Genomic DNA, 12569 nt, shown 5'->3' with positions numbered 1-12569 from the left:
CTACCTTAATCTTTTACCAATAGCATTTCTACCTTAAGTATATTTTACGAGTAGATTTCTACCTTAACTATCTTTTACCAATAGCAGTTCTACCTTAAGTATATTTTACGAGTAGATTTCTACCCTAAGTATCTTTTACCAATAGCATTTCTACCTTAAGTATATTTTACAAGTACATTTCTGCCTTAAGTATCTTTTACCAATAGCATTTCTACCTTAAGTATATTTTACAAGTACATTTCTACCTTAAGTATCTTTTACCAATAGCATTTCTACCTTAAGTATATTTTACGAGTAGATTTCTACCTTAAGTATCTTTTACCAATAGCATTTCTACCTTAAGTATATTTTACAAGTACATTTCTACCTTAAGTATCTTTTACCAATAGCATTTCTACCTTAAGTATATTTTACAAGTACATTTCTACCTTAAGTATCTTTTACCAATAGCATTTCTACCTTAAGTATATTTTACAAGTACATTTCTACCTTAAGTATCTTTTACCAATAGCATTTCTACCTTAAGTATATTTTATGAGTAGATTTCTACCTTAAGTATCTTTTACCAATAGCATTTCTACCCTAAGTATATTTTATGAGTAGATTTCTACCTTAAGTATCTTTTACCAATAGCATTTCTACCTTAAGTATATTTTGCCAATAACATTTCTACTTAAGTAAACTGTTATGTTCAAAAACATATTTAGACATGGGTAAATGAAGGATAATGAAACAGGGTCAGTTAAAGGTTTGGGGTCATTTTTGTGTGTTCTGTTGTTTTTCCTTCTGTCTGGTGAGGCGGGCAGTCTGAGCCCCGCTGGGCACTGGTTATGTTAGGCAGATGGAGTGTGTGTGGCCCTCAGCGAGGCCTGCTCTGTTTAAAGATTCAGACCTGTCTCAGTGCAGGCAGCTCCCGGCGGGCCTGAGCTAAATAAGAAACGCTGGCCAGCCGGACTTCCAGAGAGCGTTTTTTTCTCTAATAAGACTTGAGAAGAACACATTAAAATTTTATTGACGGGACCTGATTAATGGTGTATAACCTCACCATCTGCTTGTGTCACTTCTTCATTCTAGAACTTTCCACACCTCCACAGGCTGTTGGTTCACTGTACGGTGTGATTTACAGCTCACTGAAAGTCCAGTAGTGACTTATCCCAACCGCATTGGGAATCGAAGTGGACTTGAAAAGAGACGGAAACCTATAATAACAGTCTATAATAAGTCTAGTTTCATTCTCTGTGGTTAGACTTTACACTGTTTCATCAGCATTACAGTCGATTTGAAATGGAAAATCCTAATATACTTCAGCATGAACTACTAACCTACTCTAACCGGCCACTTTATTAGGTCCAGCTATCTTGTATCTGCACTCATTGTCCATTTTCTACAGACTGCATTCCATCTGTTTCTCTGCATCCTTTGTTAGTCTTTCTTTACTGCATTCATTTGTGCACAGGTGGTGGATTGTTTGGGTGGTGGACCATTCTTAGCACAGCAGAGACACTGGCTTTATTAGGCATAATACAGTGGTCAGTGAATTTTAGCCTGAAATGTTTTTACAGTGTAGATAAGTTGGAGATTTGCACATTATTATTGCCATATTAAGTATGCAAATACAGCCATGTAACTCATTTTTCTCCTTTTTTTTACTCTTCTCAATTTATGTTGTCTTCTAGTGGTGCCAGAAACTGGGAATAATACATTTTCCAATTTCAAAAGTGCACTCAAACTGCCAAAAACTAGGATTTTCACGTAGGAAACTGCAAGTCTAGATGATATATGTTTCTTTCAGTAAGCATCACATAATGAAGTCACAGTTACTCCATCTGATAGATACAATAGGCACCTGATGAGAAACCAAATGCAGCATTCATCATTCATTTCACCAACTACCTAGGTCTCCTCTATCATACGGTCTTAAAAAAGATGGTTCTTCAAGGGTAAAGGCAATGGTTCTATTTAAAACCATGAGTTCTGTATAGAACCATTTCATGTTTAAATTCTTTGCATGGTAAAATGTTCTTTAGATCAATGTAGAATGTGTAGGGTGTGATTCTATATAGAACCTTATATAGAAATGGTTCCATATAGCATCAAAAAGGGTTCTGCTACTCTTACGATGTCAAGCTTGTGACAATAGGAGAACCCTTTGTGGTGCTATATAGAACCAGAACTTAGAATCATACACAATACATTCTCCATTAGTTCGAAGAACCACTTCACCATGCAGAGAACCTTTTATGTGTCTAGATAGAACCATTTCCTTTGCTAAAACCCTTAAAGAACCAAGAAGAGTGTACAGTGCTGCCAAGCTGAGAGGGGGAAAACCAGCTCTGAGTCACAAGAAGCACCACCACATCTTTTCAAACTGCCACCAGTAACTTCACTGGACAGCTCAACAGGCTTGGAGAGCACTGATGGAGGGAGGGATGGAGGGAAGGGGCCATCCTACCCACCCAGAGAGAGTGAGGCCAAAATGTGCAAATCTAATTGGTGTTCTTGGGGCAATGGACTGACCACCCCTTGGTCAACAACACTGAACGTGTTTAAGATTATTTGGATTGTAAAAAGCAGAAAATGCACAGAACTGAAAGGACTGGAAGCTGTAATGAGGGCAAAGAGTGACACACAGCAACTGAAAACTGATATTATATTGAATTGTTGAGGCTTCTGTTTAACTCTCTGTTAAATATATTTAACTTCATCACTACTTCCAGAACTTCATCACTTATAAATGAAGGCCTGCAGTCTTACCGCAGTGGAGTGTTCATTCTTTTAGACCTGGAATCTGTTTCCACTCACCCACTTTGGCATTTTTCCCCCTTGTGGATCATGATGGTGGAACTGCAGAACCAGGACTGTGACCACCACCGACAAACCCACAATCATCATCGTACTCGCAAAGTACTGGGCTGTGCACACACACACACACACACACACACACACACACACACACACACACACACACACACACACACACACACACACACACACAGAGAGCTGTCAAAAGCAATGGTTTTCTGAAAAATGTTATGTTCTTCCGACACGGCGTGACACCCTGCTGTCTGTAAACATGGGCAAAAGTAGCTAGAATGGCTAAAAACAGTGTGAGCATCAATCTTGAAGTCTGAATTCTGCCTGTATACATAAAATCTCATACATACTAAACATTGCTCTGCATTTTTCAGAGAGACTCCTGAGCTTGTAATGACTTCTTTGGATTCAGGCACATATTAAAGATGGCTGTACTAGCGTTTTTAGCTATATGTCATCATTTGGTGACACTTTACTGAAGGACAGCATTCATAAGGCAGCACTACACCTACACCTACACCTACATATGATGATGATATTTTTCTGCAGTTTAACATTGAAAAAAAAACCATGAAATATAAAATGTGCCATCATTTTTGCACAGACCACGTTTAATGTTTTATTGATTTTTCCACACGGCAAATCAATCAGTCAATCAAGACCCTCCCTCTGTAACGAATAGTAGAGCTGTTCAGGAGAACTTCTCTTTCATGGCCTGTAGGTGGAGCTGTTCAGTAGAACTTGTCAATATTATTTCCTCTGGGTTTATAAGGTATATATCTTCTAGCCTCACACTTGCGACCAGCCTGAGACCACATCGCAACCCCCAGGTTAAGAACCCCTGATTTAGGCATACAGTTTGGATGGGGCTAATTGGTTGGATACAAGCTTCCATTACTTGTTCAGTGTAAAAGTGAAGAAGCAAACTTAAGCTGCCAAACATGCCTTGGCTGACTGACTGCATTTTGGCCCAATCCCATTTTACCCCTTGCCCCTACCACTGAGCCCTTAGCCCTCTGTTTTCTGTGTTCACATCTAGGGGTAGGGTGTCCCAATCTTTGTTGAGATGGAGGGGTAGGGCGAAGTGTTAGGTCTACATGTCCCTCCAAACAGAGGATTTTCAGAGACACTCCAAACACTGTTACGAGAGCCAAACTCAACAATATGTTATCCTAAATGTAACTAAAGCCCAGCAGTGAGGAACTGAACTTTACCCTCCTCTGCTATCACTGAAGGCGGGCTGGTTTGCCTGCTCTGTAGCCTGATGATGAAGTTTTTTTGTTTTTGTTTTTTTTTGAGGCTTGTCCCTTTTCATAGGGCACCACTACCCTCGTAACTCCGTTCTAAGAGGTTAGGGTGACACTCGAAAAGGAGAGGTAGGGGTAAAAAGAAGACATGCGATTGGGCCTTGGAGTGCAGCTGTGATAATAAGCTCTACACCAACTTTAAGAAATGTTTAGACAGCTGAAAACAGCCACTCTGAGCAGCACTGAAGACGTGTTTAATGAGATGCTTGGTAAACGTTAGAGGGTGAGTAAAGGCGTACCTATGAGCGGAACTGAATCGGAAGTGGCCGGCATGATCTCCGCCACGAGCAGCATGAAGACGGTCAGCGAGAGCAGAACAGTGATCCCTGATGGACGGAGGGAAAAGAAATAGAAGTCAATTCTGCCCTTTCACCTGCTTTTACACCCCGACATCAATCTGTGCAGACAGTAATAACCCGCAGGACAGGGGTCAGGGGTCAAGGTCAGTGTGTGAGTGTTTGTGAGTACATATGAAATGGTGTGTGTGTGTGTCTGAGAGAGTGCTTGTCTATCGATCCATCTTCTCATCTGTTTCTATCTATTGACAGGACACTGCAAATAACCCTGCATTTATTTCATTTCCAGGCAAAAATATCATTAAGTACATTCATTTGTCTGCTTCCCTTTCTCAGTGAGGGCGTCTTGTAAGCTACACATCCATTCAGACTCTTGCCGAGTCGTCTTCTCACAGTGGAAGGATGGACAGAAACACCTGTGGATGATTTCAGATCTGAATCAAGAGTGGAGCTGGATTTTCTCTCAGAGATGAAAGCTTTATGTGCTGTTTATCTGATGGGGACAGTGTTGCTGGTCTACCAGGTCTTGCAGGTGGTTGTTAGAAGTCCCATGTCTTCTGTAGCTTTCAGTCATTTTTTCAACTCCAGTTCTGGAAATCTACTTGTTCCACTGATGCTCCTCTTACTCACGATTGATGCTTGGTTTTACATCTAGGGTCCTTAGAAATTTGATATCCCCTGAACAGAGATTGACTTGCACCATTTTGACTGGAAATGAAATGAGTGCCAGCTGGTCTCTGACCTTTGAGAGCAATGACTGAGAAACGTTTGTAAAACTATAACTTGCTTTTGTGAAAATAACTGCAACATGTAAGGCTCCTGTAAGTTGTGTGTATGTGAAAGTACATGGGTTTGTGTGCGTGTGTGTGTGTGTCTTACCCAGTGAGATCTTCTCTCCAGAGTCTGCAGGCAGTAGAAACACCAGCAGTGCTAACCCGGAGATTAGCACACAGGGGATGAGCAGATTGAGGCCGTAGTACAGCGTCCGTCTGCGCATGGTCACTGTGAATGTCACGTCAGGGTAGGGCTCCTTACAGCACTCGTAGTAAAGCTCATTACGCTTCCCCGGAACACCTACACATACATATACATACAACGAACGCTGTAAATCAGCTTTTATAGCTCCTGTATAACACCTCATTACATTCAGCCAATAGGGAAAATGAAAGAGAGCACAGTGTATACAGCTACATCAATACAGCAGCACCTCAGCCTAATGACACCGCCATGTAACTGCACTAATCACTGTGGCAGATTTGACAGGTCGGGGATCCCGAGTTTGGAGCTCACTTTGGAGTGACCTTTGTGTGACCTTATACTCTAATTATGTTTATTTTATTTTTATTTCGGTAGTGACGGTTCTTCATGTACCACATTGATTTTCAAGCAAACCGTGGAATCTAACCGCTCACTATGAGGCCATGAGGGACAGGGATGCAGTCTCACTTCCAGCTCTAAAATCTGGGGGTGTGGCTAAAATCAGGCCCCACCCATGGACTAAGACCCTTGCTGTGTTCATAATCGCTCCCTGTGACAGAAATAGTGCACTATAGCATTTCAAAATTTCAACGGTAAACTTCACTCCCTGTATAGTTCACTATCGAACGTCCATAGTGCACTGCAACTTTCCCTGCACAGACAATGTACACTACAAATTCCAGTGCATGTCAGAGTGCAATGGCGGCTAAACTAGTAGAAGAAGAAGAGGCGGTAAGAGTTTTCTCAGTGTTAGAGGAATAAAGCATCTCCGATGCCCATTTCTGAGTTAGTCCTAACTCATCAGGGGAAAAGAGGAGCGTAGCAGAATGTCCGAAATTCTGGAGATAAATGAGAAAATGAAAGATCTCCTGCTCCACTGACAGATGCTGACAGGTTTCTGAGATGTAGAGGAGAACTTCACACGTCAAAACAACTTATTCACGTTGAACGCTTGAACAGTGAGTAACCAAACAGACACCGGGAACATTTTATTACAGGGAGCCTGTTAACGGCAACACACAGCTGAGTCATCATGAAACTGCTGGAATGTCTATTGAAACCCACTTGTTCCCATCCGTTCTACACAGTTTTCATCATTTTTAACTTGATGTGGAAACATCTGTATTACATGTGTTTGACTTGTCACATGTGCACACAAGCATCCTTCGCTTTTATGAAGTAAGGATTCCGAGCGTAGTCTCTGAAAAGACTCTCCCTATTGAGTTCACTACAGTAAACAGTGACTGAAGCTTTCTGAACACAGCTTTTGTATTTCAGGTGTAACATAAAACATTGAACACCACTAGAAACACCAGCAGTGCTAACCCAGAGATTAGCACACAGGGGATGAGCAGATTGAGGCCGTAGTACAGTCACTGTGAATGTCACGTCAGGGTAGGGCTCCTTACAGCACTCGTAGTAAAGCTCATTACGCTTCCCCGGAACACCTACACATACATATACATACAACGAACGCTGTAAATCAGCTTTTATAGCTCCTGTATAACACCTCATTACATTCAGCCAATAGGGAAAATGAAAGAGAGCGCAGTGTATACAGCTACATCAATACAGCAGCACCTCAGCCTAATGACACCGCCATGTAACTGCACTAATCACTGTGGCAGATTTGACAGGTCGGGGATCCCGAGTTTGGAGCTCACTTTGAAGTGACCTTATACTCTACGTTTATTTTATTTTTCTTTATTTAATTTTATTCAATTAATTCAATTGTTTTTTTTTGCACCAAGTTATATAGAGTAGAATCAATAAATATCTGTATTGACAAGGAGTACTAAGTATCGATATTGGCATCATTAAAATCCTATTGATACACATCCCTAGGTTTCACTCTCCTAGCATGCTCATACCATCTCAGTATTCTTGGAACCATCTGTCCATCCTGTCACTAACTATTCTGTCCTCTTAACTTTTTCCGTCTCTGGTGTCCTCAATGCTGCTGAGCTTCAACCTTTTCCACTAAAACCTTCCTCAAACAAAGCGACTGTGATTACGCTTCCCTGCTCATCATGTTTATTCAGCGCGCTGATATTTACTTTCTGTTTTTCTCATTTTTAATCCATTTATCCTTGTCATAGCCCTGAAGGAAAGAAGATCAATACCAGGATCAGGGTCAAAGCAAACGCAACGTCTGGGAGGGAAAACAGGCTAATAAATACGATAATCATACCATCCGGAAATCATCCGCCTTTAAAGGCTTTTTTACTTTAATAAAAATAATGACTCAAGTAGAAAACAACTCAGAGGGGTTAAAAGTCTTCGCAGAGAACTGCAGCCGAACGTCTTCGTCCAACCAGCATCTATCGGCATGTTGACCAACGTTCATCCATTCTGGCAGGATGTTACAATGTGTTAAAGCAGGGACACATTTTGCTTTTAATTATTAAAAGAAAGAGATATTTTGTAAACCTTCATTTTAGTTAGTAGAAATGGCAAACAGCTGTATTTTAATATATGATTTGAAAGTCAAGGATAAGTAATGCTAGCTAGCTAACAAAGTAAATACAGAGATAAATCCAGGTCTGGGTGGGGTTGGTTAGTACATTGATTTTGGGATGGTTGGCTCTTACAATAAACAGATTATTTTACACTATATGCCGCGCTCATTCTAGTTAGCGCCTAGATAAGACTAGACTGCAGTACTGTCCTTTTAAAACGCAGAGATGGATGAATTGAGTATAGCTCAACCAGTTTGCACTGAAGTCCCTGTAGAGTTCCTGAACAATAAGCTTTAGTATTTAATAAGCCTGGGATTTTGAGGGGTTAATGTATTCAAGAACGTATTCCATTACAATAAATAAAAACAGATATCATATTCAGCAGACATTTAGAGTATATATTGTTAAAGCACCTGAGAAAAACTCTTTTCATTGACTCCCTTTCTATGTTTATGGTCAGCAGTTTTCCTTATGTACTTCTTCAATTAATACAGCGCAGTGCACAAATCAGAGACTGTTCAAAACAACCATTAAGTTCAGGTTATTCATTCACCTCAGGCTTTAGCAGAGCTCGGTAACGCTGAGATTAATAACTGATCACATTGATTTATCAGTCTACTCAGGCTTTAGCAGAGCTCAGTAACGCTGAGATTAATAACTGATCACACTGATTTATCAGTCTACTCAGGCTTTAGCAGAGCTCAGTAACGCTGAGATTAATAACTGATCACACTGATTTATCAGTCTACTCAGGCTTTAGCAGAGCTCAGTAACACTGAGATTAATAACCGATCACATTGATTTATCAGTCTACTCAGGCTTTAGCAGAGCTCAGTAACGCTGAGATTAATAACCGATCACATTGATTTATCAGTCTACTCAGGCTTTAGCAGAGCTCAGTAACTCTGAGATTAATAACCGATCACATTGATTTATCAGTCTACTCAGGCTTTAGCAGAGCTCAGTAACACTGAGATTAATAACCGATCACATTGATTTATCAGTCTACTCAGGCTTTAGCAGAGCTCAGTAACACTGAGATTAATAACCGATCACATTGATTTATCAGTCTACTCAGGCTTTAGCAGAGCTCAGTAACACTGAGATTAATAACCGATCACATTGATTTATCAGTCTACTCAGGCTTTAGCAGAGCTCAGTAACACTGAGATTAATAACCGATCACATTGATTTATCAGTCTACTCAGGCTTTAGCAGAGCTCAGTAACACTGAGATTAATAACCGATCACATTGATTTATCAGTCTACTCAGGCTTTAGCAGAGCTCAGTAACGCTGAGATTAATAACCGATCACATTGATTTATCAGTCTACTCAGGCTTTAGCAGAGCTCAGTAACGCTGAGATTAATAACCGATCACATTGATTTATCAGTCTACTCAGGCTTTAGCAGAGCTCAGTAACGCTGAGATTAATAACTGATCACATTGATTTATCAGTCTACTCAGGCTTTAGAAGAGCTCAGTAACGCTGAGATTAATAACTGATCATCACATTGATTTATCAGTCTACTCAGGCTTTAGCAGAGCTCAGTAACACTGAGATTAATAACCGATCACATTGATTTATCAGTCTACTCAGGCTTTAGCAGAGCTCAGTAACACTGAGATTAATAACCGATCACATTGATTTATCAGTCTACTCAGGCTTTAGCAGAGCTCAGTAACACTGAGATTAATAACTGATCACATTGATTTATCAGTCTACTCAGGCTTTAGCAGAGCTCAGTAACACTGAGATTAATAACTGATCACATTGATTTATCAGTCTACTCAGGCTTTAGCAGAGCTCAGTAACACTGAGATTAATAACCGATCACATTGATTTATCAGTCTACTCAGGCTTTAGCAGAGCTCAGTAACACTGAGATTAATAACTGATCACATTGATTTATCAGTCTACTCAGACTTTAGCAGAGCTCAGTAACACTGAGATTAATAACTGATCACATTGATTTATCAGTCTACTCAGGCTTTAGCAGAGCTCAGTAACACTGAGATTAATAACCGATCACATTGATTTATCAGTCTACTCAGGCTTTAGCAGAGCTCAGTAACACTGAGATTAATAACTGATCACATTGATTTATCAGTCTACTCAGGCTTTAGCAGAGCTCAGTAACACTGAGATTAATAACTGATCACATTGATTTATCAGTCTACTCAGGCTTTAGCAGAGCTCAGTAACACTGAGATTAATAACCGATCACATTGATTTATCAGTCTACTCAGGCTTTAGCAGAGCTCAGTAACACTGAGATTAATAACTGATCACATTGATTTATCAGTCTACTCAGACTTTAGCAGAGCTCAGTAACACTGAGATTAATAACTGATCACATTGATTTATCAGTCTACTCAGGCTTTAGTACAGCTCAGAAAAAAAAATTCTGTTTAGATCCTTTTTAGAATGTGTAAGTTTTCTAAAGGTTTTCTAAAAATGTATAAAATAACTGTATTCTAAAAATGCCTTTTCAAAATGTAAGATGGACTTAATACAAATACTTAAGATTCTCCACAAGGCGACAGCATTATTGTTAAATTGACTAAGGCCAGTAAGTCAGTAAGTCCCATTTCCAACATCCTGCTCTCTGAAGGGATAAACAAGTCACTATGTATTTGCATAAAATTTGGCTCCGCTCAACTTTTTTTTAGTGCACCACATCCCTCAACAGTGTACGGCCCATCATGCACTGCCTGGCCTATTATGAACATTGAAAACGGGCCCCGCAGACCCCAACACCAATCAAGGGTTAGGTAAGTTAAAAGCCAATAAGCCAGTCGGTATGTCAATCAGTAAGTAAGCAAGTCAGCCAGTCAGTCAGTCAGCAAGTGATTAAATAAGTATGTAAGTCAGTAACTCAAGTCAGTGACTGACTCACGTCTAACAGGCTGAAGATTTCCCACAGTGGGGTGGTGCTTGTTTTCGGATAATACAAGCAGCAATGCTGAAAAAAGTAAATCAGCTTGACTATCAAACTTTAAGTCACATGGACCAGAGAAACTGTTAGACTGGCTAAAGCCAAAGAAACAAACTGAGATTTACCTGTACAGGTCCTTAAACGTATTCCAGGCTCAGCCATTCCATTCAGAGACCAAGCTGCTAATGCTGCCCCAAAACATGACCCAACAGTCTGTCACTGTGTGAAATATGGCCAGTACTGAAGCTTTGGGAATTGCATGTGTGTACATTTACAAGCTGACCATACTAGTGCCTGGTATTGGCAACTATTTGAGTGTGCATTCTAGCTGGGATGAGTGCCAATGTGCGATCAGCTAGCATCAGGAGTCCATCTGTTCCACAAACCCGGGGTTAAATTGACAGAGAGGGAGGAAATGGCAGAATGAGGCAGAGAGAGGGGGTTGGGAGGGAGCAATTGGCCAGTAAGCCATGATATTAAAGCATTGGACTATGAATAATGATGAGAGTGGTGTATACAAATACCTGAATAGCTGAGGAATCCAAATACAATGAGGGTTTTGTACAATTTAAGCCCAAACAAGTTAACAACCTAAACTTTTGAGGTAACTCGTTGCCCTAAATACTTAAGAATTGGTGAAAAAAACAAGTTTCAATTCAATGTACTTAAGATACTAAACATGTTTGTGCTCATAAATACTAATTGTTTGAACTTTTTGAGGTGGTCAAACTTAAAATCCCAATTTAATTGTACATTTCCATAGGCAGTTAAGATACTTTTTCTGGTTAAGTGATGTTGACCACTTTGACAAACCCTGAAAGGTTAAGCATTAGTGTGAACATGGTCACCCGCCAGCAGAGGCCCACCCTCAGCAGCAGAGAGAACAACTCCTCGTCCTTTTAGCCAGCAGCACAAGGTCAGGCTGATGAAAGAACATATACATGTTCGCCAGAGGAAAAGTAGCCTGTGTGGAATGAAACCTTGTTGATGGTGAGCAAAACAAACCAAAAGAAACACCCAGTATGCAAATAGATGAGCCAGCAGCCAACTGGAAAGTATCACCCAACAAGAACATTCATCATCTGCTAAACCACAAGTTCATTCATTCATTCATTCCTTCATTCCTTCATTCCTTCATTCATCATCTGCTAATTTCAAAGAAATCTGCAGGGATGTTTTTTCCACACATCCAAAGTTCAGTCTTGGAAGTTGGTTGCGTTTTCTGCTTCTCACAATCCAAATAATCCCACACACATCAGTGGGGGTGATGACTCTGGGGTGATGACTCTGGGGTGATGACTCTGGGGTGATGACTCTGGGGTGATGACTCTGGGGTGATGACTCTGGGGTGATGACTCTGGGGTGATGACTCTGGGGTGATGACTCTGGGGTGATGACTCTGGGGTGATGACTCTGGGGTGATGACTCTGGGGTGATGACTCTTCAGCATTAATGATGCCTTTGATCAAAAACAAATGACCAACTCTGAATGTTTGGTGATCCTTGAGGGTGCATCGAGGGGGAAGCCAGCCTAGATATAGGCTATAGTTAGCTAAGCTAGGCTTAACGAAAAGTTAACACTGTTAAGTAAGTATAAGTAAGTTCAGTCTTAGAAGTTAGTTGGACTTTCTGCTTCAGTCCAAGTAATACCAATGAACACTTTTAAACTCCTCAGTTCATTAAACCTCCACATCTCAAAACACTTTTCCTTTCCTCAGTAAGATCTTCTAGTCAGCTACGCAGATCTGAAGCAACAGTGGAGCTTGAAAAATCTT

General features: G+C 40.5%; 1 protein-coding gene across 3 annotated transcripts in view; it reads right to left on the bottom strand.

The window, feature by feature from the left end:
• Window positions 1-12569, bottom strand: part of chrna8 (cholinergic receptor, nicotinic, alpha 8) — a 92036-nt gene that overhangs the window by 2756 nt on the left and 76711 nt on the right. For 2 of the 3 annotated variants that reach the window (XM_037532614.1, XM_037532613.1), the window contains 4 exons: window positions 6780-6843; window positions 5297-5427; window positions 4361-4447; window positions 2803-2912 (listed from right to left, as the gene is read on the bottom strand). In XM_037532614.1, the coding sequence (XP_037388511.1) occupies window positions 2803-2912; window positions 4361-4447; window positions 5297-5427; window positions 6780-6843 (392 nt within the window). Of the gene's footprint in view, window positions 1-2802; window positions 2913-4360; window positions 4448-5296; window positions 5492-6779; window positions 6844-12569 lie in introns of all 3 variants that reach the window. The other variant, XM_017682091.2, reaches the window with a different exon arrangement.

The sequence above is a fragment of the Pygocentrus nattereri genome, chromosome 22, assembly GCF_015220715.1.
Source record: "Pygocentrus nattereri isolate fPygNat1 chromosome 22, fPygNat1.pri, whole genome shotgun sequence".
NCBI lineage: Eukaryota > Metazoa > Chordata > Actinopteri > Characiformes > Serrasalmidae > Pygocentrus > Pygocentrus nattereri.
The sequence above is the reverse complement of the archived record's forward strand: the minus strand, read 5'-3'. Positions and strand labels throughout refer to the sequence as shown.